General features: G+C 42.6%; 1 protein-coding gene across 1 annotated transcript; it reads right to left on the bottom strand.

Annotated features, from left to right (window-relative positions):
• Positions 1-1,488: 1,488 nt before the first annotated feature.
• Positions 1,489-27,912, bottom strand: ino80b (INO80 complex subunit B). Its single transcript, XM_080202955.1, has 5 exons — positions 27,832-27,912; positions 14,731-14,920; positions 13,481-13,587; positions 11,106-11,278; positions 1,489-5,265 (listed from the first exon to the last, which is right to left on the bottom strand). Exons 1-5 carry the CDS (start codon positions 27,869-27,871, stop codon positions 4,807-4,809), a joined length of 969 nt encoding a protein of 322 aa, XP_080059081.1. The 5' UTR covers positions 27,872-27,912; the 3' UTR covers positions 1,489-4,806.

The raw sequence follows: 27,912 nt of genomic DNA, 5'->3' as shown, positions 1-27,912 counted from the left end.
TTGCTTAAATAGTCTGTAGGCACATTCCCCAATTTTGGTATAGGTCTCCAATTGAGAACAACATTACTGGATTGACTGGCCCAAGTGTGCCTTTGTTCCTTCTCATATCTAGGTTAATATTGGATGATCCATCCAGTTTTATTCTTATTCAACTTTTCTGTTGTGACTTGATACAGCTGAATAACTCTGGTTGACTAACTACCAGCAAGCCAAAGAGGTCAGACCTCAAGCCTATTCTGCAGCATAGAATAGCTCTGTTTGAAATTGGATACCACTTAACTTTAGCATACATCAGGTTATTTCTCTTCAGCTTGTACACACAAAATGTAATGCATTGATTATGGCATCACCAGTGTTATTGTGGACACAGTAAGTCTCACAACACCAGGTTAAAGTCCTACAGGTCCATTTGGAATCACAAGTTCTCAGAGCGCTGCTCCTTCCTTAGTTGAGTGTGGTGGTAGGTTCACAAACACAGCATATATAGGCAAAGACAATTAGATTGGAATGTGAAGAATGGTTCCAGGATCTTGGGTTCATGTCACACTACTTGTAACCTTCACCATTTGCCCTGGGCCTGCAAAATCCTACTAACTTTCCTGGCTTGAATCAATTCACACTTCTTAACTGTGATTGTCCCTCTCTCCACACAGTTTGTATCAATAAAGATTCACATTCCAATCAATCATTCTTCATATTCCAATCTGTAATTAACTTACAATTGCATCTTTGTCTATATATGCTGTGTTTGTGAATCTACCTCCACTCACCTGATGAAGCAGCAGTGCACCAAAAGCTCAATTAACCTGGTGTTGTGAGACTTCTTACTGTGCTCACCATCATCCTACACCAGCATCTCCACCTCATTGTGAACAAGATCCATCAAAAATAACATATTTCCTATAAAACAAGTATCTGCTTTTTTTAAAACCCTGTCTCACCTCAGAACTGCCTTGGCTAACTAGTTCCTGATATGGCTGTGAAAACAAGCAACACAAATCTGGGCAGCAGAGTGACACAATGGTTAGCACTGCTGCCTCTTAGCGCCAGGGACCCAGGTTCAATTTCCAGCTCAAGTCACTGTCTGTGCAGAATCTCTACATTCTGCTTGTGTCAGGGTTTCCTCAGTCGGAAGGTTGTGCTGGTAAGGTGTATCGGTCGTGCTAAATTCTCCCTCAGTGTACCTGAACAGGCACCGGAGTGTGGCAACAGGGGGATTTTTATAGTAACTTCACTGCACTATGAGGCGCTTTTGGCATGTTGGCATATTGTCAGAGCATTGAGTATAGAATTTGGGAAATTTTGCAGTTGTACAGGACATTAGTGAGGCCACACCTGGAGTATTGTGTCCAATTTTGGTTGTCTTGCTATTGGAAAGATGCAAGGCACTAATAAACTTATATCCTGGACTTTCAGTAGGCAACCAGTTAACTTGTTTCCTGGCCCATCACATCCCAAAGTATCTGGGAAATGAACAAATTTGAACCATTTAATTCAGTAAAAACAACAAAAACTTTAATCATAATGTATGTAAGATTAGAATATGGTTTAATCTTAAGGATCACAGCTAGGATATCTCATACATTGGATCAGACAGAACACTTCAAATGAATGTAGTTTTTCCTCAAATCATAAGATATAATACACACAATTTAACAAAATATAATTAACAACATTTTATGAAAGCAACAGATATGGTGCTTACAAAAATATTATCCACTGAATAAAAGGTGGAGAAAACAATCTCCAAAATATGCAAACTTAGGTTTCTCTGGTGAAACATTGATGAAAAGTTCAGAATGTAATATGCTGCAGCAATAGCAGTAATTATAATTAGATCTTGGATTTTACATGGAGCCTTTGAAGGGAAAAATGACCCAAGCCAATTTGGACGAAAGATAGATGTGCACCCATGATATGACATGAACCTCATTGCACCCAGTAGCAAACAGAAAGACAACTTGGAATTTCAGCTCAAAATGCTGTGATATGGGGACTTTCCAGTTACTCTGCAGTAATCTACCTCACCAACTTTCTGCACAGTTAAGTTCCCACACCAAACTCCCAGCAATGCAATGAGAAAAATTGCAAGGAAATTCACTTCTTAAATCTTTAATACACAGCTCATGCCAGGTCTCAATATCTAAATGAACTCCAAACGTTATCCAATTGTTTTTCTGAACATTTACATTTGGAAATTTATTTTTCAAAGAGATTTTTGTTTTGAAAAGAGCAATCTAGTGGAATCTTGTGTGTTAAACTAGTGACAAGTGATTTTAAGAAGGGGTTTAAGTAAATACAATGTTCAAGATGCCCAATTTTCTAAAAAAAATTATGGTTAAATCAAGTCAAAGTTATCGTGAAAATGCATTATGTTCTGCTCAGATCACTCAGGTAGGACCTTAGGGAATATTGTGGAACAGAGGGACCTTGGAGTTCAGGTGCAAGGTTCTCTGAAGGTGGAAAGGGCAATGAAGGTGCTTTTGGCATGTTGGCACATTGTCAGAGCATTGAGCATAGAATTTGGGAAATTATATTGCAGTTGTACAGGACATTGGTGAGGCACACCTGGAGTATTGTGTCCAGTTTTGGTCACCTTGCTATAGGAAAGATGTTATTAAACTGGAAAGAGCACAGAAGAGATTTACAAGGGAGTTGCCAGGACTCAAGGGGCTGAGTTATAGGGAGAGATTGGACAGGCTAGGACTTTCTTCTTTGGAGCATAGGAGACTGAGGGGTGATCTTATAGAGCTGTACAAGGTGAAGGGCATGGATAGGCTGAATGTACCCAGTTTTTTTCCCAGGGTTGGAAAAAAAAAAATCGAGAACTGGAAATTAAAGTGGGGTAAGAATTAATGGGAACCTAAGGAGCAACTATTTTGCAACAGGATGGTACATATGGGGAATGAGCTGCTGGAGACCGTGGTTGAGGCAGGAACATTAACAACATTTAAAAGATTTAAAACATTTGGACAGATACACGGATAGGAAAGGTTTAGAGAGATATGGACCAAATGCAGGCAAATGGGATTAGCTTAGATGGGTTTTTTGGTTGGCATGAACCAGTTTGAGCAAAAGGGGCTGTCCCTGTGCCGTAGATTCTATGATCATGCTTTCAGTAGTGTGTCCAATTCTGGTTCCTAAGAAATAAAGGAGACATTTAAGCCAAAAGTAATAAATTTAGAGAGATCTGAAGCTGATTCCTGGCATCACTAGGAAAATAAAGCTGAAGAAACAAGTTTTTCAGTTTGAAAAGTTATATGGAGATATGATGGATGAGAACAAACAATGAGGAAAAGTTTGGCATAGAAAGCTATTTCAAAGGTAAACTGTGATAAAGCAAGGAGACGGGTACGAACTAGTAAAGGCAAATATCAGGAAGTCACTCACTCAAAGTGATCAACACAAGGGACAGGGCCCTGGAAAAATTGAAGACAAATATCTAGAGCTGTTGAAGGGACCTTCTACATGGGGACTGTGGAAATGGAAGATTCTTTCTGGATGGTTGAACTTCTTCAGCTATATCTCTTCTGATGATGTTCCCTGTGTATCTGAGAATCTCTTTTCATCAATAAAAATATATTTTAATCAGCTTTTAATACCTAACCTTGCATAAAGCAGCCAATTTTTGTTTTTACATCACATTGCTCACCATTTCCTTCCACTTTGCTGAAAGTTATAGGTAATCTGTATTCTGAAATTATAGATGCATTAGACAGACATTCGAGAGAAAGTTTACAGCTAACATTAGCATATTCAAACTGCCAGTTCTGAGGAAAGGACATAGACTAGAAATGTTAACTGTTTCTCTCTCTCCGGAGATGCTAATCACATTTGATGTTGTTATATTCAAACGTGATGTAGATAATGGAACTAAAACTACAAAGTCATTGAGGCTGTACAATAACTCGAACAGATCTTTACTTGAGTGGGCAACCAATCAGTTATCCTGACGAGTTTTGTCTGCCTCGCTTGTATTAAATCAGAGATGTCTCCACTGAAAACCCACCAGGAAATCGACTAGGTAACTATCTGTGTGCATGCCTGTGGGGCAGAACATGTCCAAAGGAGAATTCGAGTGATTGTATTTTGATGTGGGGCAGGTGGGGTGTGTGCGTGCATGCACGCACACAGAATAAAATGAAAAAAGAATCATTAAATGGGGGATTATGCAGTGCAGTGTGTTGGAAACTGGCCTCCACGATCCTAGATTTGAATGCAGCCCAGAGTGGGAGTCTATTCTGTTCACTATTGAGTCCTATGAAATCTTGAGTTTTGTCAGTCTCAAGGCACTTTTGAAGTGAACAAGGTTCCAATTTCTTCTCATTGTACAAATTGATCAGAGGGAAGGAATGGAGAAACAGCCCACTAATGGGGATGAAATGCATCACTGCAGCAGGGTAGTGGCAGCTTTACCATGAAGCTGATCATATTGTACTGGAACTAGAAAATTTACACAGGGTGTCATGGGGAAAACAGCTTCACCCCTCTGTGAGGAGCACCATTATTTTTAAACAGTAACTAAACTGCAGACCACCATCCATTAATTCTGTCACTACTGCAATATAACCACTTTAATTCTGACTGAAATGAGCATCCAACTTGTGCGTCACAAAAGGAGTCAGACAAAGCACAGTAGATATTTCACATCACAGAACAATCTTATTACCATCCATTCAGCTTCTACTGGCAAGTGAATTGTTCCCGTGAGTGCATTAGCCCACTGGTAGCAACTTAACACAACGCACTTTCTGGGGCCTCTCTTATTTCATCAGAACCAACATTAAGAACAAAGCTTGCAGCTCGTCAAGCCAAACCTTGGATTAGTAAGTTTTTTTTGTAGCACTCAAGGCTGCAAAGCGGTAGCCCAGTTTTAGAACAGGAATATTTCTTGAAGTTCGAGCAGCCTTCTATCCCACAGGTTACAGGAGTGGGGACAGGCTGTGAAATGGCTGGGAGTGGGGCAGCACACCCATGTGGAAAGGAGACAGTAATCCCTATGGCATTATTCGAATATCTAATCATGGGGTAGTGCATTCTCTTGGTCCTTCTCTCCCTCAGCGTCTTCACTTTGGCCTTGTTAGTTTTTGTGAGCCTTTCAATAGTTTGGTTTTTGCTGTCCTCTGCTTTCTTGGCAGCTTGCAGGCGTCTCTTTCGAGCACGCTCAGCACGTTTCACCATCATCTCCTCGGTCATCTCCTTCACTTTATAACCCATGGGCAGCTCCAGGAGTGGTTGGCTTTGCTGCTTGTGCAGCAGGGCACGCTGCAGAAACAAAAAAAATCCATGGAAGAACTGGAATAAACACACTAAGTAGGTTTTTTTTCAAAATGCAGTGATTATCATCCCCCAAAGTGATGCACTTCCCCCAAAAGCAAGATTGAAATAGATTCAATAATAGCATTCAGAGAATTAAATAAATTCTGATGGAAAAAATAAACCCATCCATGGGGATGGATTTATTTATGTTATCAAAATCTATGATGATTTTGACATCTCTATTAGTCCCCACCTGGAGTACTGTGTCTAACCTGCGATTTATAAAAGTTTAGCACAAGTTCCTTACTTTTATACACTGATCTTTTGTTTAAATCTAAGAAATTCCCAATGCTTTAAAGAATAGCCTGCTCAATTGTTCTATCATCTTCAAAGATTTGTGAATATATCCCTTGATCTGTTTCTGCAGCCCCTGGAAAAAATTGTACCATTTATTTTGTATTCCTTCTTAAATTTTATTTCCAAAATGTATCAATTACAATGTCAGGCTTCTATTTATTGACTACAGCTCAGCTTTATCCCCATGAAACTCATCTCCAAACTCCATGGCCTGGGGCTTGGTTCCTCTCTCTGAGACTGGATCCAGAACTTCCTAACTCACAGACAGCAAATCAGTAAGGATAGTCAACAACACCTCCTCCATGAGGATTCTCAACACAGGTGCCCCAGAAGGCTGCGTCCTCAGCCCCCTACTATACATCTCTGACCGTGGGGCCAAATTCCCCTCCAACTTGATTTTCAGATTTGATGACACCACCGTAGTGGGTCGGATCTCAAACAATGACAAGACAGAGTACAGGAAAGAGATAAGAATCTGGTGAATTGGTGCAACAACAATATTCTCTCCCTCAATGTCAACAAAGCAAAAGAGAAAGGAGGTAGTCATCAACTTCAGGAAGCATAATGGGGGACATACAGCTGTCCATATCAATGAGGATGAAGTAGAAAAGGTCGAGCGCTTCAAGTTTTTAGGTGTCCAGATCACCAACCTCTCCTGGTCCCTCCATGCTGACACTACAGTTTAGAAAGCCTATGCTATAGTTAAGAAAGCCCACCACTGCCTGTACTTTCTCTGAAGACCAAGGAAATTTGACATGTCCGCTACAACTCTCACAGATGCACCATAGAGAGCATTCTTTTTGGATAGATCACAGCTTGGTTTGGATCCTGCTCTGTCCAAGACCACAACAAAATAGAAAGGTTCGTGGATGAAGCCCAGTCCATCGCTCAAACGAGTCTCCCATCCACTAACTCCTCAAAAGGACTGCAGGGAAAGGCCTGGGAACTACAGACTAGCAAGCCTCACATCTGAGAGATTTACAGGCATTTAGTGATGCAAGGACTGATTAGGGACAGTCAGCATGGCTTTGTGAGTGGACAATCATGTCTTACAAATTTGATTGAGTTTTCTGAAGGGGTAACCAAGAAGGTAGATGAGGGCAGTGCAGTTGATGTTGTCTACATGGACTTTAGCAAGGCCTTTGACAAGGTACCACATGGTAGGTTGTTGCATAAGTTTAAATCTTACGGGATTCAGGGTGAGGTATCTAAATGGATACAAAACTGGCTTTGTGGCTGTAGAGAGTTGTTTTTCAAATTGGAGGCCTGCGACCAGCAGTGTGCCTCAGGGATCAGTGCACCTCAGGAATCAGTGCTGGGTCCACTGTTACTTGTCATTTATATTAATGATTTGGATGAGAATAAAGAAGGCATGGTTAGTAAGTTTGCTGATGACATCAAGATTGGTGAAATAGTGAACAGTGAAGAAAGTTATCTCCAATTGCAGTGGGATCTTGATCAATTGGGCTAGTGGGCTGACGAATGGCAGATGGAGTTTAATTTAGGCAAATGTGAGGTAATGCATTTTGGTAGACTGAACCACGGCATTGGGGAGTGTTACAGAACAAAGAGATCGAGGGGTACATATTCATAGCTCCTTGAAAGCGGAGTCACAGGTGGACAGTAGTGAAGGCAGCATTCAGCATTACTGGTCTCATCAGTCAGAACATTGAATACAGGAGTTGGAATGTCTTACTGAAGTTGTACAAGACATTGGTAAGGCCACACATAACATAAGAACATAAGAACATAAGAACATAAGAACATAAGAACATAAGAACATAAGAACATAAGAACATAAGAACATAAGAACATAAGAACATAAGAACATAAGAACATAAGAACATAAGAAATAGAAGCAGGAGTAGGCCATCTAGCCCTTCGAGCCTGCCCCGCCATTCAATAAGATCATGGCTGATCTGTCGTGGCTCAGTTCCACTTTCCCGCCCTCTCCCCATAACCCTTAATCCCCTCTCTTATCAAAAACCCATCAACCCGCTTCTCAAAAATATTTAGCGAGGCAGCCTCCACCACTTCAACGGGCAGAGAATTCCAGAGATTCACCACCCTTTGAGTGAAGAAGTTCCTCCTCAACTCCGTTCTAAACCGCCTCCCCTTTATCTTGAGGCTGTGCCCCCTAGTCCTACTGTCTTTTTTGAGCGGGAAGAGTCTCTCCACCTCTATCCTATCCATCCCATTCATCATCTTATACGTCTCAATGAGATCTCCCCTCATTCTTCTAAACTCTAGCGAGTACAAGCCTAGTTTATTCAGCCTCTCCTCATAGCTCAACCCCCTCAACTCCGGTATCAGCCTAGTAAACCTCCTCTGCACTCCCTCCAGGGCCAAAATATCCTTGCACAGGTGCGGCGCCCAAAACTGCACACAGTACTCCAGCTGCAGCCTCACCAATGCCCTATACAGCTGCAGCAAGACCTCCCTACTTTTATATTCAATCCCCCTCGCTATGAAGGCCAGCATCCCATTCGCCTTCCTGACCACCTGCTGCACCTGCAAGCTGGGTTTTTGCGACTCATGCACAAGGACCCCGAGGTCCCTCTGCACCGTCGCCTGCTGCAGTTTTTCGCCACGTAAGTAATAGTCCTTCCTACCATTCTTCCTACCAAAGTGGACCACCTCACACTTGCCAGCATTAAATTCCATTTGCCATTTCCTGGCCCATTCGCCCAGCCTATCTAGATCCTTCTGCAGACTCTCCACACCCTCCGCACAATTTGCCTTTCCCCCAATCTTGGTGTCATCAGCAAATTTCGACACCCTGCACTCGGTTCCCTCCTCCAGATCATCTATATAAATGGTAAATAGCTGAGGCCCCAGCACCGACCCCTGGGGCACCCCACTAGTCACCAACCGCCAATCCGAATAGCACCCATTGACCCCCACTCTCTGCCTCCTATTTGACAACCAATCCTCTATCCACGCTAACACCCTACCCCCAACTCCATGTCCCCTGACCTTCTGCAATAACCTCTTGTGAGGTACCTTGTCAAACGCCTTCTGAAAATCCAGAAAGACCACATCCACCGGCTCTCCTCTATCCACTGCCCTAGACACATCCTCATAGAACTCCAGTAAATTTGTCAGACACGACTTCCCTTTAATGAAACCGTGTTGCGTCCGCCCTATCAAGCAATTCCCTTCAAGATGCCTCGCAATTTCCTGCTTAATGACGGATTCTAACATTTTACCTACCACAGACGTTAAACTAACCGGCCTATAATTCCCCGCCTTTTGCCTGGCACCCTTCTTAAACAACGGCGTAACATTAGCCGTTTTCCAATCTTCCGGCACTTCCCCGGAATCCAGCGACGTCTGGAAAATAACCACTAAGGCATCCACTATAACCTCCGCCATTTCTTTCAGAACCCTCGGATGCATTCCATCCGGTCCTGGGGACTTGTCCACAATCAGCCCCTCCAGACTGTCGAGCACCACCTCTCTAGTAACAGTAATGTCATTAAGACCCTCCATTCCTACCACCTTTCCATCGCTAACACCCGGCAAATTATTCATGTCCTCTTCCGTGAAGACAGAAACAAAAAAGTTATTCAAGACCTTAGCCATATCCCCATCCCCTACCACTAGGTCCCCTTTCTCATTCTCTAAAGGACCAACGTTCACCCTAGCCAGCCTCTTCCTTTTTATATATTTATAAAAACTCTTGCTATCCTTTTTTATATTAAGTGCTAGCCCAGCCTCATAGCTTCTCCTACCCTCCTTTATCAACCTCTTTGTCAATCTTTGTTGACATTTAAACCTTTCCCAATCCTCTTCTCGCCCACTTATGTGCAGTTCTGGTCACCCAATTATAATAAGGATATTATTAAACTAGAAACAGTGCAGAAAAGATTTATTAGGATGCTACTGGGACTTGGTTTGAGTTATAAGGACAGGCTGGATAGACTGGGACTTTTTTCTCAGAGCACAGGAGGCTGAGGGGTGACCTTATAGAGGTCTATAAAACAATGAGGGGCATAGATAAGGTAGATAGTTATATCTTTTCCCAAAGGTAGGGGAGTTTAAAATTAGAGGGCATAAGTTTAAGGTGACAGGGAAGAGATACAAAAATATCCACAGCAGCAATTTTTTCAGAGGGTGGTGAGTGTCCGGAACAAGATGCCAGAGATAGTATTAGAGGCGGGTACAATTTTGTCTTTTAAAAAGCATTTTAGACAGTTACATGGGTAAGATGGGTATAGAGGGATTTGGGCCAAATGTGGGCGATTGGGATTAGTTCAGCAGTTTAAAAAAAGTGCAATATGGACAAATTGGGCCAAAAGGGCCCGTTTCCATGCCGTAAACCTCTACGACTCTATCTACACTTCCCACTGGTCTTGGAAAAGCAGCCAACATTATTAAGGATCCCAGGTACGCCAGACGTACTCTCTTCTCCCTTTTACCCGTCGGGAAAAAAGATACAAAAGTCTGAGGTCACTTACCAACCGACTCAAGAACAGCTTCTTCCCTGCTACCATCAGACGTTTGAATGGACTTACCTAGCATTAGTCTGATCTTTCTCTACAGCCTAGCTATGACTAACAGTACGTTCCGCACTCTCTCCTTTCCTTCTCCACAAACATTATGCTTTGTCTGTATTGCGTGAAAGAAAATACTTTTCACTGTATGCTAATACTTGTGAAAACAACAAATCAAATCAGTCTCTGCATTAAACATAGTCTGCCATTCCTGTCCATTTCAGGAGTTTGTCTACATTCTCCTCAAGTTTGTTACTACCCTCATTTCTGAAAACCTCAAAATTATGCTCTACCCATGTTCAGGTCATTAATCTATCAAAAGGAGGAGTGGCCCAGTATTAATGCCTTGGAGGAGACCACTGTTTACTTCCTTCCAATCTAAAAAAACTATTCACTATTACTCTACTTTCTGTCCCTTATCTAATTTCTGTATCAATGCTGTCCTTGTCTCTTACAGGCTTCCACTCTGCTATCGGGTTTATTCCGTGATGCTTTATCAAATACCCTTTGAATGTTTATTTCCATCTCATTAACTGCACTACCTCCATCGATATGCAGTTATTTCAAAGAGCTCAATTCAGCCAGTCAAACACTAACTACCTTTAACAAATCTGGACTGGCTGTCAATCATAAACTACATTCAAGATGCTACAGTTGAAATTATTCAATTTGTGAGCCAGAGTGGCACTGAACTGAACTAACAACGATCACATTGTTGAACAAGAAGTTAAGCCATTTATCATCAAATCTAACTTTCTGTGGTGAGTTAAATGAGCTATTAATGTGCAAGTCCAGCCGGTTCTTAAAAGTAACATTGAGATTAAGGGCAAGATATTATCAGAGCAAAGCTAAGAGGGGAGAAATGTAGGTCGCGAGAAGGTGCTGGAGGTTCATAACTTGTGGCATATACCTCAATTCGCTGACCAGTTTTAGTATCATTGTACATTATTAACATGCGGTTTTTTGTCCTGCAAAACAAAGTCCAACATTTACCTGCCTAGCTGTCAGCAGTGATTCATCAATCTCCTTCTTCAACTCCCCGTTGTCATCTAATTCTCCTTTTTCCAAAGCATCCAGCCACCGCTGCTCCTCATCCTGTTCTGGAACCTGAAGGCTTTCTGAATCCAGGTCAGGTAAAGGAGATGGATCCAAGTTGCTTTCCTCATCTGCAAATGTTGTGAGCAATTCTGGTCAAACTCTAAATGTATACTTCCACCATTTGTAATGGAAATTTTAAAAAAAACACCATGGGTAAAGGAGAAGACTTTAGATAGAAATTATTTTCTTCTGCCTTTGGTATCTCTCTGAACATGTGCTTGCCATTGAGGTGAAAAGTAGGAACAATGCTCTCAAGTTTCTGACAATCCTACTGTTGACCAGCAGAGCTGACTGGGCCTCCCATTGGCAAACACAGGTCCAGAAATGGCTGGAAAAATAATGGCAAATTAAAAAGGTGCTCAGCCTGTTTGTTTAAAATAAAATTCAGCAATTTGCAAAGAAAAAGACAAGACAGCAATTCAGATTTTCCATTTTTTTTTAAACTTTTTTCCCCTGCCACTACAGTGAATGGTTAGGATCTGGAATGCACTGAGTGTGTGATGAAGGCAGGCCTAATCAAGGCCTTCAAGAGAGATCTGGAACTTTACATGAAGCAAAAATGTTTGTAGGGATACAGGGGATAAAGGAGGGTGATGGAATTAGCTGAGTTGCTCTTTCAATGGCCATAACGCTCAGAATAGTCTCCTTCCATGTTGGAACCATTCACTGAAATTACCATACAATTTGTGCTGCCAATAAGACTCAACAAAACCAAAACAATTGCAAGCTTGCTGTGAGCATCCTCACTGAAACAAAGTGAGTGTCATGGAGTTGTTGGCTTCATGTCATTAACCAATATTAATCTCACCATAGTTATTTGGAGCTGGAGCTTGAGAGGTTAATGGTCCTGGCAAGACACTCAACCCAGGAGGATCAGAAGGTGAAGTCTCACTCAATTAGTAGCATATTTCTGTCAGTTTTCGTTTATCTGTCTGAACAGCACTTTTTTGCTAGCACTGCCATCTACACCCTGTTGGAAAGCAATCATTTTCAAAATGTAGAGTTGTTTAAATACTTTAGAAATCCAAATTAAATCATTTCTCTCAGAAAATAATTTTGAGATAAGAATGATATGATAGTGACTTTTAAGGGGCATCTTGGCAAATACACGACTAGGGTGGGAAGACAGGAATATGGTCCCCAGACGGGTAGGGGGTTTTAGTTCAGACGGACAGCATGGTCAGTACATAGGGCCTGTTCCAGTGCTGTAATTTTCTTTATTCTTTATATGATTAATTTGAGACATGGCACTATAAGTGTCTGGGAATCATACAGGTTCACTCAGACTAGTGGAACTAGAAGGGAGGCAATAGCCTAGTGGTAGTGTCTCTAGACTATTAATCTAGAAACTCAGCTAATGTTCTGGGACCTGAGTTCAAATCCCGCCATGACAGATAGTGGAATTTGAATTCAATTAAAAAAATCTGGAATTAAGAATCTATTGATGACTATGAAACTTCATTGTTGATTGTTGGAAAAACTCATCTGGTTCACTAATGTCCTTTAGGAGAGGAAATCTGATGTCCTTATGTGGACTGGCTTACACATGACTCCAGAGCCACAGCAATGTGGGTTGACTCTTAAGTGCCCTCCAAGGGCAATTAGGGATGGGCAGTAAATACTGGCCAGCCAGCAACACTCATGTCCCACAAATGAATAAAAAAAGTATTTTATGGGAATTGGTGCTCAGACCTCATTTGATTGCACAATGAGTATACAAATGGAACATTAATCTCAATTTTGGTAAGTGCAATGTGCATTTTGGTAGAAGGAACAGAGAACCCATATATTCCCTGAAAAATAAGAGTCTAAATGGGATACAGGCGCATATGGATTTGGAAGTACAGATTCATAAATCATTTTTAAAAAGTAGCAAGATGGGTTAATAAATGCCACAAAATTAAAAATGAAGCAGTAAAGTTCATTTCAGGAGAAGCAGTATTGGAAAACAGAAGTTATATTAAAACAGCAAGCTTGCTTAGATCACACTTAGGACACTGGTTTCCTTGTCTCTCTTCTCCAAGTAACATTGCTTGGACAGGCCTGCTCCCATGTTGCTGAGCTAGAAATCTAATGAATACGTACACTTGCTGATTCAGGGTTGCCACTCAACAAGCAAGAAAATCCTGACAAAATTGGCACCTAAAAACATACAGAAAAATCCTCTCCGCTTTAAAACTGACCAATTGACACAATGCACCCACACTAGGTTGGTGAGAGTTGTGTAAGCTCAAGATGTCTTTTGAGAAAGTTAGGTGCACATCACCTACCCAGCCAGGCCCGATACTGATCCAATGGCACTTCATCCGGTTCATCATCAACCATCAGTGGGCTTGGAGACTGCTTCAGCTCAGAAGCCAAAGAAAAGTGCGGCACACTTATGTGAAAACAAAATCAGAATTACATGCACAATAGAAATAAAAAGGTGTGTAATACTGGCTTATTATGAGCATTAGTTTTATTACGTTTTCTTTCTTTCCACCTCTTCTACAAGTCACAGAAGTGACAAATGCCTAAAACATCTAACAAGCACAGAAAATCAGGGCTTCAAGTTTCTTCATTTCCTGGGCTGACAAAGTCAATTGTAACTTCCAGTTGTGGACTAGTACAGTCTGCATAACATGGTGCACTTACTCAGATGTTGGTATAGTGGTAATAGCACCAGAATGGAAATCCAGAGACCTAGGTTCTGGGGACAAGGGTTCAAATGGAATTTAAATGCAATCAATAAATCTCAGTAATGATTGTTGTAAAAACTCAGCTACTTCATTAATGTCATTGAGGGAAACCTGGTCCTGTGGCTCCAGAATTGTGGTTGACTCTTAACTACCCTCTGTGGTGTCCTAGCTAGCTGGGTTAAAGACAATTGGGGATGGGCAACAAATTCTGGCTTTGCCAGAAATGCCCATCTCCCATGCAAGAATAAAGGAATTCATTTGGCAAACGAATAAGTCTATTCATTGTCACTAATGGACAAGTGATTGGACATAGCATAGGCTGGCAATCCACAACAGATCCTGTGCTTTCCTGCTGTGTTTAAATTTCTCAGTATGTGGTTAATGATGGCAAGGCCACGGTTAGCTGCTCATACCTTCTTGAACTGTTAGCAATCATCTGACGGCAGGTGGTCTACAGCACTCAGCTGGTGCAGAGAGTCAACCAGAAGGTGTCGTATGTAGAACGGATCAGACAGGGGTGGCATTAGTTCACCATTAATTTCAGCTTTCAGTGGTGCTCACAAACATAATTTAATTTTCATAATGGAAACTTCACTTATAATTACTGTGCTGCTTGCCCAGTACCATAGCTACTGAACTACCATGTCATTTTTTTTTTAAAACCACAATTTTATGTAGAATGCCAGAAACAGGGAAAACGCTCTTTGCTGAATGAGAGCAAACTATATGCCTCTATAACTCCTCCTTAAAACTACAGAAGCATTTCTTAATAGATTTCAATGAGTCAAAATGAGTCTAATCTAAAGAAACAAAAGCCATAGAATCTGATGAGGTTACAATACCTCTTTGTACCCATGGTCTGCCCACCCAGTTTTATTTTAAGTTTTAGCTGGGGTTTCCCGGTGCCAGAGTCTGATTCCAGAGTCTCAGAGGAGAAGCCAAGCCCCACGTCTCCCTGGTGATGCTTCTTCTTGTGTTTCTTGTGCTTCTTGTGTTTTTTCTTGTGAGAGCTGTGCCCGCCAGCTTCGTCTTCTGTAGGGGCAACAAAAAAAAAATGATGAAATGGTGCCAAGGCAACTGATCGAGTGGCTGATCTTTTGTATACCAATACACGTGACAATAATAAGTCAAATCCAAATCACCCAGCTCTCACCCTGCACTCCATATCACTCAAATCAACAGTTAAGGGCTACAACTATACATTGAACTGTCCAATAGCAAAGGCAGGTGAAAACGTACTGAATTGTGCATCTCTCAGAACTCCAGTTATTTTACAGTTACCCAGGGCTCTGGTTTTCTCCCACAGTTGTTTTTAGGGGTGGCACAGTGGCAGTGGTTAGCACTGCTGCCTCACAGCACCAAGAACCTAGTTCAATTCCTGGCTTGGATCACTGTCTGTGAGGAGTTTGCACGCTCTCCCTGTGTCTGCATGGGTTTCCCCTGGGTGCTCCGGTTTCCTCCCACACTGCAAAGATGCGCTGGTTAGATGCATTGACCTGAACAGGTGCTGGAATGAGGTGACTAGGGGAATTTCACAGCAACTTCATTGCAGTGTTAATGTAAGCCTTACTTGTGACTAATAAATAAACTTTGACTAATAAATAAGTTAACAGAACATAGAACACTACAGCACAAACAGTCCCTTCAGCTCACAAGTTGCACTGATCATATCCATACCTACCAGGCCTATCTGTAACTCTCAATCCATTAAATCCCATGGACTCATGCAGAAGTCTTTTAAAAGACCCCAACAAGTTCGCCTCTACCACCACCGACGGCAGCCGATTCCACTCACTCACCACCCTGAGTGAAAAACTTATCCCGACATCTCTTCTGTACCTGTTCCCCAGCACCTTAAACCGGTGTCCTCTCATAGCGACTATTTCAGCCCTGGGAAATAGCCTCTGAGAATCCACCCTATCTACAGCTCTCAACATCTTATAAACTTTTATCAGGTCGCCTCTCAATCTTCATCTCTCCAGGGAGAACAGACCTAGCTCCCTCAACCTCATAAGGCATGCCTCCCAATCCAGGTAACATCCTTGTAAAACTCCTCTGCACCCTCTCAATAGCTTCCACATCCTTCTTGTAGTGAGGCGACCACTTAATGTGCAGATTTAATATTCTGAGGGCTCATTGGTAACACTAAGCTTATAGAAAAATGTTCTTTACTTCAATATGCTTCCAGGTTATATTTATCATTTATGTTCCTACAAACAACAGATCCATAAAGTATACTTTGTTATAAAGCTCAAAATAGTCTCTCAAGCAAAACCCACATTTGGAAAGACAGATCATCAATTGTAGTATTGACTGTCCTACAGCTAATGTCACACGCTCAACATGCTTTACTGAACCTCTGGTAAATACTTACTTCATGAAAGTCTGGTTCTGCCAAAAGCCTAGAGTTATAGCAACAGCCATGTAGACAGAAGGGCCTTGGATTTAATCCCTGATCTCTGCTCTGTTCAGTTTGGTCTCAGACAGAACACTAGATCTGGTCTTTCCAGATTTGGGGGAAGGAGGATGGTGTTGCAGAAAATCTAACTGTCCCTAGTTTAGAGTTTTCTCAGAGGCTTTCTCAGGTACACTAGTGCCAGTCACTCCATAAGTAGCTGGAGCAGCTAAAGTGTTAACAATAGTTATACTGCAGTAATCTGAAATAGACACCTGCATCTTTTGCACAAGCGATTCCTAAATCTTCTTTTAGGTGAAGGGGGGGACACTTGCTAAAAACGAAGCCAGTTATAAACCGTTAAGTTCCTTTCACTCTTTCTATACTGAGAAAGGGCCACATTGGATTTACTTCAGTTCAATAAATCCTTGCAATTCACTATTATTTAAGCATATTGTTTTATTTGCTTCTGAGTTTGGGCACACTACCAAAGGGATTTATTGGTGTGGATACTGTAGTATAAATACATTTTCACATAAGCTAGACAAACATAAGGGAGAGAGCAATAGTTAGTTATGAAGGCTTGAGCAGAGCCTAGAAACTAGCAGGACTGGATGGCTGAATGGCCTGTTCCTGATTGTATATCCTATGTAAACAGTTAATATACCACGCTCTCTCATCAGTGAGTCTCTTACTTAACTTAAAATCAAATTCTAACTATAGCACCCTCCTGCCTGTTTGAAGTTTTTCCTCAGCTTCCCGCACCTCAGTTTCTTTCCATTTTTGTTCACAGCCAGAGAGGACTCAGCGACTTAGAGCAACATTGACTCTTCTCTCCAGCTCCTTATCTGTATAATTCCCAATGTTGAAATCATTAATTGGCTGATAATTTGTCCTTCTGACTTCTGCCTCTTTTATAATACATTAACACTGCAATGAAGTTACAGGGCAAGTCTACTTGTGACACTAACAAAATATTTCCCCTTCACTGCAGTCATAAAAGAGCCTTCAAATATCCTGGTAACACAATGATCTCCACTGCCACCTTTCCTCAGAGTCACAATAAAAGCAAATGCTAGAAATCTGAAATAAAAACAGAAACTGCTAGAAAACTTCAGATCTGACAGCATCTGTGGAGAGACAAACAGTTAACATTTTTTGACTGTATGACTCAAACTCTGTTCTTCTTTGCACAGATGCTGCCAGACCCGCTGAGTTTTTCTAGCATTTTCTGTTTTATTTCCTCAGTCAACTTCTTTGGAGTGTTTGTTCATCTTAAAACAAGTGCTAATAAATGTTTTTTTTTAAAAACACCAATTTATTTCTAACTTCTAACTCCAGCAGAGCTCTTAAAATGCCTTCTGTTTGAAGTAATGAATGTCACTAGCTGGAGGCTGTGTTTACATCCTCACCAAGTTTAACCAGCAATCTAGATCAATTAAAAAGCATTGACATAAAATCCCACCCGAGGCCAACAGTCGCACTCGCCCTGATTCTGGTGTGGGCAAGGCAGTAAAATTCCAGCCATAGCATCTAGTCACCTCTATGCACATTCCAGAGCACCTCACATTCAAATGGTTCATTTTCAAAGCGTAGCCCGTGCAAGAACAGGGCAGACAATTTGCACAATGTAACATCCAACAGAAAGTGAAGTGAGCTGATAATCTATCCTTGGTGGCATTATTTAAAGCAGAGGCACTCAATGACAGTAGGAGGCTGACCCTCCTGCATAAACAGTGCAATGAGACACTTGCTGTCCCCCAGGGAACTGGAACAGACAGAGGCATCTTTGGTTTAACATCTCAACCAACATGCATCACCTCTGATAATGCAGCACTCCTTCAATATTACACTGGAGTGCCAGCTTAAATTACAAACTCAAAACTTGGAGGCGATTTTAAAACAACAATCTTATGAATTGCATTAGATACGAGCCTCAGAGAGCATGCACGGTGGCACAGTGGTTAACACTGCTGCGTCTCAGTGTCTGAGACCCAGATTCCATTACAGCCCTGGATGACTGTGTGGGGTTTGCAGGTTCTCCCCATGTCTGCGTGGGTTTCCTCCCAAAGATGTGCTGGTTAGCTGGGTTGGCCATGCTAAATTGCCTGTTAGGGTCCAAGGATGTGTAGGGGAGGTGGATTAGCCATGGTAGGATTACAGGTACAGATGCTCTTTCAGAAAGTCAGTGCAGACTTGATGGGCCAAATGGTTTCCTTCTGCACTGCAGAGATTCTATGGAAATGAGCCAAAACACCAACCATAAAGTTGAAGGGGTGAAAATTAAGTTGTTGCAATCAAAATAAAAAACATTATCAAAACACTTATGATAAAAGCAGTCATACAAAAGCAACATTCTGGAGATGCTAGTTATGGGGAAAATAAAACAGAAAATACTGGAAACATTGTGGTTTGGCAGCATCAGTGGGTAGTTTGGCAGTGTCAATTGAGGGAGAAACAGTTTACATTTCAGGTTAATGACCTTAGATAAAATATTGACTTTCTCTGCAGATACAACCAACTATTTCAGACATCTTCTATTTTAATTTCACAGTACAAGCATGCATGACATAATGTAACATCATAGCAATAATAACTGGCAATGTATGATTGCAATTCAATGAGTTAATGTTATACAGACAAAAATTTAAGGCTATGAGATATTTCTTCATTTGTGTTCAGCTGAATACAATCACATTTTATAAATCAAAGCACGTCACTGGGGCAGGATTTTTTTTTAAGATATTTGTTCTTGGGATGTGGGCATCACTAGTGAGGTCATCATATATTGCCCAACTCCCAATCACCTTCCTGCACCACTGAGTACAGTACTGATAAACCCACAGTGTTGTTAGGAAGGGAATTCTAGGATTTTAACCCAACCATGGTAAAGGAACAGTGGCATAGTTCCAAGTCAGGATGCTGCATGGTTTGGAGGGGAACTTCTGCAGCGATATCCTGGGGCTGAGATGATTGGACATCAACAACCATCTTCCATTATGCTCAGTATGATCCCAACCAGTGGAGTGCTCCCACCTCACTCCATCACCCCCAGTACCCATTTGCTAGGGCTCCTTGATGCAATGCTCTGTTGGATGCAACACCGACATCAAGGACAGTCCCTCTTACCTCTGGAATTCAACTCTATCGACCATGTTTGGACTAAGGCTGTAATGTGATCTGGAGCCAAACTATTTTTGGCTAAACCCAAACAATATCCCCACCTCTTTGCTGATGATTGAGAGTAAATTGATGGGACCAGTAATCGGCGGGGTTGGATTTGTCCTGCTTTTTGCGGACAGGGCATACCTTGTCAGGCCATGTCAGTGTTGTAGCTGTACAGGAACAGTCCGGCAAAGCTAAATCCAGAGCACAAGTTTGCACTGCAATAGGATGCTGTCAGGGACAACAAAAACAGAAAATGCTGGAAAATCTCAGCAGGTCTGACAGCATCTGTAGAAAGAGAATAGAGCTAATGTTTGGAGTCTAGATGACCCTTCACTCTGCCTCAACATTTCCAGGAAGGGCATTCCAATAATCCCATCAATTTATGACTCCAAAGGAATTTCAAAATTGTATTCCAGGAATTAAAACTAGTTATGTCCTTTTAATGGGCGAAATCAAGAATAAAAGGGCATAATGTCAAAATTATAACTAGCCCAGTAAGGAGTGAAGTACTTTTCACAAAGGGTGGTGGAAATCTGGAACAATTCCCCCCAAAAACATGGGCATTCTGCATCAATCAAAATTTTCTGGACTGAAGTTGATAGGTCATGGTCTTTCAAAAAGATGAATTTTGTTTTTCTTGCCACAGATACTGCCCGACCTGGTGGGTATTCCCAGCAATTTTATTTCAGATTTCCAGCATCTATTGTGTTTTGCTTTAGTCTTGATTGATTTGTGTTAGACAATAAGGGACATGGACAAAAAGCAAGTAAACGAAATTGAAACAAATCAGTCAGTCTCTAATGAAATGGTGGGCATGGTTCAAGGAGTTGTTCTCAAGGAGTTTATTCCTAGGACTCATTAACACAATAACACCAAAGCATTTGATATTTAAACTCCCATCATGGATTCCCCAGTGAGTCAATACACTTCTCAACACAGAACTCAGTCCACACTGGCATGAAAAGTCCCAGATTTAATCCCCTTCTGGAGCTGAGCTCAGCACAAGAACACAAGAAATAGGAATGGACCAGTCAGTCCCTGGAGCTTTGCCTGCCATGGCTGATTGGACTGTAGCTTAAACTCCACTTTCCTGCCTGCTTCCCATAGCCCTCAACTTTTGTTTAAATCAAATCTGTCAAAACAAAGAAAATTACAGCACAGTAACAGGCCCTTTGCCCCACATCCCCCCCCCCCCCAACCCCCAAGCCTGCACTGACCATGACTTAACTAAAACCTCCCTACCCTTCCGGGTAATACTAAGGGTTCTGCCATTTACTGTATACTTCCTTTCCGTATTAGACCTTCCAAAATGCATTACCTCACATTTGTCCGGATTAAACTCCATCTGCCATCTCTCCGCTCAAGTCTCAACTGACCTACATCCTCTGACGGGCCTCATCGCTATCCGCAAATCCAACGTTTGTGTCGTCCGCAAACTTGCTAGTCAATCCAGTTACATTTCCCTCCAAGTCATATTACAAACTCATCCTCATCCTTTCGTTTTAATTCTTTGCACAGGAGATGGATATCACTGGCTAGGCCAGCACTTACTGCCCATCCCTATTTGCCCTCAAGAAGGTGCTGGTATCTAGTTGCCTTCTTGAACCACTGCAGTCCATGCAGTGTAGGTACATCCAGAGTGCTGTTAGGAAAGCAGTTCCAGGAATTTGACTCAGCGGCAGTAAAGGAAAGCGATAAAGTTCCAAGTATAGAAATAAAGGATTGGAGAATCTTAAAGTTCTAAAATCTGACAAATCCCTGGGACCTCATGGCCTATACCCTCGGGTTCAAATAGTTGCAGAGAAAGTGGATGCACTGACTATGATTTTCCAAAATTCCTTAGATTTGGGAACAGTCTCGCTAGATTGGAAATTACACCACTTTTGAAGAAAGGAGGGAGAAAACCAAATAGGCCAGTTAGCCTTACATCAGTTAGCTTAACATCATGGCATAGTGGGCAGTGAAGAAAGTTATCTCCAATTGCAACGGGATCTTGATCAATTGGACCAGTGGGCTGACGAATGGCAGATGGAGTTTAATTTAGACAAATGCGAGGTGATGCATTTTGGTAGATTGAACCAGGGCAGGACTCACTCAGTTAATGGTAGGGCACTGGGGAGAGTTACAAAACAAAGAGATCTAGGAGTACATGTTCATAACTCCTTAAAAGTGGAGTCACAGGTGGACAGAATGGTGACGACGACATTCGGCATGCTTGGTTTCATCAGTCAGAACACTGAATGCAGCAGTTTGGACGCCTTGTTGAAGTTGTACAAGACATTGGTAAGGCCACACTCAATAGTGTGCAGTTCTGGTCACCCTATTATAGAAAGGATACTATTAAACTAGAAACAGTGCAGTTATTAGGATACTAATTATTAGGAGTTATTAGGATACTACCGGGACTTGATCGTTTGAGTTATAAAGGAGAGGCTGGATAGACTGGGACTTTTTCCCCCTGGAGGGTAGGAGGCTGAGGGGTGATCTTATAGAGGTCTATAAAATAATGAAGGGCATAGATAAAGTGGATAGTCAATATCTTTTCCAAAAGGTAGGGGAGTCCAAAACTAGAGGGCATAGGTTTAACGAGAGAGGGGAGAGATACAAAAACATCCAGGGGCAATTTTTTTCAGAGGGTGGAGTGTGCCTGGAACAAGCTGCCAGAGGTAGTAGTAGAGGCGGGTATAATTTTGTCTTTTAAAAAGCATTTAGATAGTTACACGGATACGATTAGGTTGATTGGCTATGCTAAAATTGCCCCTTAGTGTCCAGGGATGCGTAGGTTAGAGGGATTAGTGGGTATAATATGTAGGGATATGGGGGTAGGGCCTGGGTGGGATTGTGTTTGGTGCAGATTTGATGGGCCGAAGGGCCTCTTTCTGCACTGTAGGGTTCTATGATTCTAAGATCAGTATAGGGGGATATGGGCCAAATGCAGGCAATTGGGATTAGCTTAGGGGTTTTAAAAAAATGGCAGCATGGACAAGTTGAGCTGAAGGGCCTGTTTTTGTACTGTAAATCTCTGACTATCAGTTATTGGGAAAATGCCAGAATCTGTTTGAACTTAGAACATAGAACCCTACAGTGCAGAAACAGGCCCTTCGGCCCATCAAGTCTGCACCGACCACAATCCCACCCAGGCCCTACCCCCATATCCCTACACATTTACCTGCTAATCCCTCTTACCTACACATCACAGGACACTAAGGGGCAATTTTAGCATGGCCAATCAACCTAACCCACACATCTTTGGACTGTGGGAGGAAACTGGAGCACCCAGAGGAAACCCACGCAGACACAAGGAGAATGTGCAATCTCCACACAGACGGTGACCTGGGAATCGAACCCAGGTTCCTAGAGCTGTGAAGCAGCAGTGCTAACCACTGTGCTACCGTGCCGCCCATTATTAAGGAAATTTTAACAATGCACTTGGAAACGCATTGTTTGGTTAGAACAGTGGTTAGCACTGCTGTCTCACATTGCCAGAGACTTGGGCTTGATTTCAATCTCAGGTGACTAGGGGCAGTTTGCACATTCTCCCACGTCTGCATGGATTTCCTCCAAGTGCTACGGATTCTTCCCACATTCCAAAAGTGCGTAGGTTAGATGGGTTGGCCATACTAAATTGCCCCTCAAGTGTCCAAAGATGTGTAGGTTAGGTGGAATCACCATGATAAATGAATCACCGGTTTCATTAAAGGGAAGTCGTGTCTGACAAATTTACTGGAGTTCTATGAGGATGTGTCTAGGGCGGTGGATAGAGGAGAGCCGGTGGATGTGGTCTTTCTGGATTTTCAGAAGGCGTTTGATAAGGTACCTCACAAGAGGTTACTGCAGAAGGTCAGAGGACATGGAGTTGGGGGTAGGGTGTTAGCGTGGATAGAGGATTGGTTGTCAAATAGGAGGCAGAGAGTGGGGGTCAACGGGTGCTATTCGGATTGGTGGTTGGTGACTAGTGGGGTGCCCCAGGGGTCGGTGCTGGGGCCTCAGCTATTTACCATTTATATAGATGATCTGGAGGAGGGAACCGAGTGTAGGGTGTCAAAATTTGCTGATGAGACCAAGATTGGGGGAAAGGCAAATTGTGCGGAGGGTGTGGAGAGTCTGCAGAAGGATCTAGATAGGCTGGGCGAATGGGCCAGGAAATGGCAAATGGAATTTAATGTTGGCAAGTGTGAGGTGGTCCACTTTGGTAGGAAGAATGGTAGGAAGGACTATTACTTACGTGGCGAAAAACTGCAGCAGGCGACGGTGCAGAGGGACCTCGGGGTCCTTGTGCATGAGTCGCAAAAACCCAGCCTGCAGGTGCAGCAGGTGGTCAGGAAGGCGAATGGGATGCTGGCCTTCATAGCGAGGGGGATTGAATATAAAAGTAGGGAGGTCTTGCTGCAGCTGTATAGGGCATTGGTGAGGCCGCAGCTGGAGTACTGTGTGCAGTTTTGGGCACCGCACCTGCGCAAGGATATTTTGGCCTTGGAGGGAGTGCAGAGGAGGTTTACTAGGCTGATACCGGAGTTGAGGGGGTTGAGCTATGAGGAGAGGCTGAATAAACTAGGCTTGTACTCGTTAGAGTTTAGAAGAATGAGGGGAGATCTCATTGAGACGTATAAGATGATGAATGGGATGGATAGGATAGAGGTGGAGAGACTCTTCCCGCGCAAAAAAGACAGTAGGACTAGGGGGCACAGCCTCAAGATAAAGGGGGGGCGGTTTAGAACGGAGTTGAGGAGGAACTTCTTCACTCAAAGGGTGGTGAATATCTGGAATTCTCTGCCCGTTGAAGTGGTGGAGGCTGCCTCGCTAAATATTTTTAAGAAGCGGGTTGATGGGTTTTTGATAAGAGAGGGGATTAAGGGTTATGGGGAGAGGGCGGGAAAGTGGAACTGAGCCACGACAGATCAGCCATGATCTTATTGAATGGCGGGGCAGGCTCGAAGGGCCAGATGGCCTACTCCTGCTCCTATTTCTTATGTTCTAAATGCCCAGGGTTACAGGGATGGGGTGGGATGCCCTTTCAGGAAGTTGTTGCAGACTCGGTGGGCCAGATGGCCTTCTTCTGCACTGTAGGGATTCTATAGTTCAATGGTTTTGCTAAAGAAATCCTGTTTCACAAATTTGGTAGCGTTTTCTTTGGGAATGTAACTTGTGTAAAGGGAAACCGGTAGATGTAGGATATTTGGCTCTCCAAAACACATTTGATAAAGTGCCACACAAAAGTTAATCAGCAAGATAAGGGCTCATGGAGTTGGGGTTAATACATTAGTGTGGACAGATAGAAAATAAAGAGTGAACATAAATAGGGCTTTCCATGTAGGCAGGCAGTAAATAGTAGATTGCCACAAGGATCAGTACAATCTATATTAATGACTTGTATGAAAAGACACAAAGATATATCAATGTTTGCTGATGTTACCAAAATTAGGTGGAAAGGTAAGCTGGGAGAAACACAGGCTGCAAAGACTTATAGACAGCTAAAGCAAATGGACAACAAGGTGGTAGATGGAGTACAACATAAGGAAGTGCAAAGTTATTCATGCTGGTCATGTGAATTTAAAAAAAGCAGATTTTTTTTTAAAAAGTGAGAAACTTTTACATGTTGATGTTCAGAGAGACTTGGGTGTGTTTGTTCAAGGAATGCAGAAAGTTAGCAGGCAGTTGCAACAGGAAATGAGGAGTGAGAAAGCAGAGAACTACAGACAAATTGGCCTAAAATCTTCAAGAAAATTCTACAATTCGTTAAACATTAGACTTTGAATTCTAAATGCAGAAAGTCAATATGATTTTGCGAAACACAAACCTGTTTAACAAATTTATTAGAGTTTTTTGAGGATGTAAATCATGGGGAGCCAGCAGACAGTGTACTTGGATTTCGAAAAGAGTTAATATGCAAGATATAGGCTCATGTAATTGACAGTAATGTATTAGTCTTGATGAAAGATTAGTTACTAGTCAGGAAGGGGAGATAAACAGAGCATTTTCAAGTTGGCAAGCTGCAACAATTAGAACCATGAGTACTGTGGCCTCAACTATTTACAATGAATAGTCAAAGAAGAAAGCAGATACAAAGATGGGAATGCAAGTTTGGTGGGTGGGTGGGTGGGGGCGGCAGGTGCATAAAGTAATACAAATAAGTGAATGGGCAACAAGATGGCAGATGGAGTAAACTGCAGGCAAGTGTCAGGTCATTCATTTTGAATACCTACCGAATTTCATCTTAACCTGATCTGCTTAAAGAACAATACCAGTTTCTCTGGACATCCCAGGTAATGTTAGCAGGCAGTTGCATCAAACATTGCAAGGGATTGAAGCACTGCTACAACTGTCCAGGGTTTAGTAAGACCACATCTGGAGTATTGGGTGCACTTTTGGTCTCCAAATTTAAGAATTACTTGTATTAGAGGCAGCACAATGAAGGTTTACCAAATTGGCTCCTAGGATGAGGCTGAATAAATTGGGTTTTATTTTGTGGAGTTTAGAAGAATGAGAAACAAAGCCACTGAAACATACAAAATTCTGAAGGAACTTGACAAGATAGGAACTTGCCTAGAGAATCTAAAACACAGTCAACATAAGGGGCTGATCATTTAGGAGCAAGATGTGAGAAATTACTTCACTCAGTTGTGAATCTTTGGATTGTTGTGGTTGCTCTATCATTGAATACATTTAAGGTTGGAAAAGACTGACTTATAACATTCCATGGAATTAAGGAATATGGAGAGTGGGCAGGAATATCCTGCAGGAGTAGCAATTTAGCCCCTCAAGCCTGCTCTACTATTTAATATTATTATTGCCCCATGATCTCATCTCAACTCCACTTTCCTGCCCAGTCGCCATAGCCCTACAAACTCTTACTAATTAAAAATCTGCCCACCTCTTAGAATAGAGCCTCTCAGAAAAACTACAGCACGATACAGGCCCTTCAGCCCACAAAGTTGTGCCGAACATGTCCCTACCTTTAGGTATTACTAAGCTTACCTATAACCCTCCATCTTACTAAGTTCCATGTGTCTAAAAGTCTCTTAAAAGACTATTGAATCCACCTCCACCACCGTTGCTGGCAGCCCATTCCAAGAACCCACCACTCTGAGTGAAAAACTTCTCCCTGGCATCTCCTCTGTACCTACTCCCCACCACCATAAATCTATGTCCTCTTGTGGCAACCATTTCAGCCCTGGGAAAGAGCCCCTGACTATCCTTTCGATCAATACCTCTCAACATCTTACACACCTCTATGAGGTCACCCCTCATCCTTCATCTCTCCAAGGAGAAAAGGCCAAGCTCACTCAACCTATCATAAGCCATTCCCTCCACTCCAGACAATATCCTTGTAAATCTCTTCTGCACCCTTTCTCTGGCTTCCACATCCTTCCAGTAATGAGGCGACCAGAACTGAGCACAGTACTCCAAGTGGGGTCTGACCAGGGTCCTATATAGCTGCAACATTACATTCCTTACATTCACCCAATGTCCTGGCATGCAAATCCAGCAGACTGCTTTGTCCTGAATAGTATCATGCTTTGAATGCTGCTGGAGCTGCTCTCTTGGTTTGATTTAATATTGTCACCTGTATTAGTATAGAATGAAAAGCTTTGTTTCTCATATACTACAAAGAACAAAAATCAGCCCGGGAAACAGGCCCTTCAGCCCAATGAGCCCACGCCGCCATCTCAACACCACTAGTCCCCCTACTCCACCCACGACCCCCATCTAATGTTTTATGGCCATCCAGATACTATAGACAAAGCATATCGCACAGAGAAGAAAAGGAGGGCACAGAATGTAGTTTTTCAGTCATAGCGAGGGTGTAGAGAAAAAGATCAGCTTAATGTAAATTGGCGAGCGCAGAGTATTCCATCATACTTGCACCTTGTCGATAGTGGACAGGCTTTGCAGAGTTGGCAATCAACGGGCCAGCCTCCACTGCAATCTGGGGAAGAGAACATCAAAGACTACCAACCTTCAAAAGGAAATTCATTCCCCTCTCAGTCTTAAGTGGGAGAGCCTTGAATTTTTCAAACTGAGCTCCCTAGTTCTGGATTCTTCCAGCACCAGGGCGTTAGAAGAGCCTCAATGTATTTAAAATAGAGGGGGGGAGGGGAAACAGCCCTAACTCCTGATCAGGGTCTGATTGTGATGCCGTGTGTGGCCGAATAGCAAGGCCTGGACAGGAACTGGGCCCAGTTTTTGGGGGGAGGGTTGGTGGACATTACTGACTCGTCGGCCGATTAAGGTCCGCAGTTTTCAATCTGAACCTTTCTTTCCTCCTCGGAAGCGGGTTGTTTGGCACAAACCCGGAGCGGGCCCGAGGCAGCGGATTAAAGTTGCCTCCTCTCTCCCCCCTCCGCTCCCTATCCCACCGGTCACACCCACTGCTTCTTACCCAGGCCTCTATCCACCGCCACCTCTTTCTTCTTGCCCATCTTCGCCGCCCGCTTTAAAGCCCGAATTTGACTTGGGGGGG

The sequence above is a fragment of the Carcharhinus amblyrhynchos genome, chromosome 1 (genome assembly GCF_965287045.1).
Source record: "Carcharhinus amblyrhynchos chromosome 1, sCarAmb.v2.hapA, whole genome shotgun sequence".
Taxonomy (NCBI): domain Eukaryota; kingdom Metazoa; phylum Chordata; class Chondrichthyes; order Carcharhiniformes; family Carcharhinidae; genus Carcharhinus; species Carcharhinus amblyrhynchos.
This window is presented reverse-complemented; position numbering and strand designations above follow the sequence as displayed.

Excerpts from the sequence above, each read along its gene's own strand:
- ino80b (XM_080202955.1), bottom strand. The coding sequence starts at position 27,871 with ATGGGCAAGAAGAAAGAGGTGGCGGTGGATAGAGGCCTGG. Across the intron at positions 14,921-27,831 it reads GGCGGTGGATAGAGGCCTGG|AAGACGAAGCTGGCGGGCAC; the intron begins GTAAGAAGCAGT and ends TTGCCCCTACAG. Across the intron at positions 13,588-14,730 it reads CAGACCATGGGTACAAAGAG|TGTGCCGCACTTTTCTTTGG; the intron begins GTATTGTAACCT and ends TTTTCACATAAG.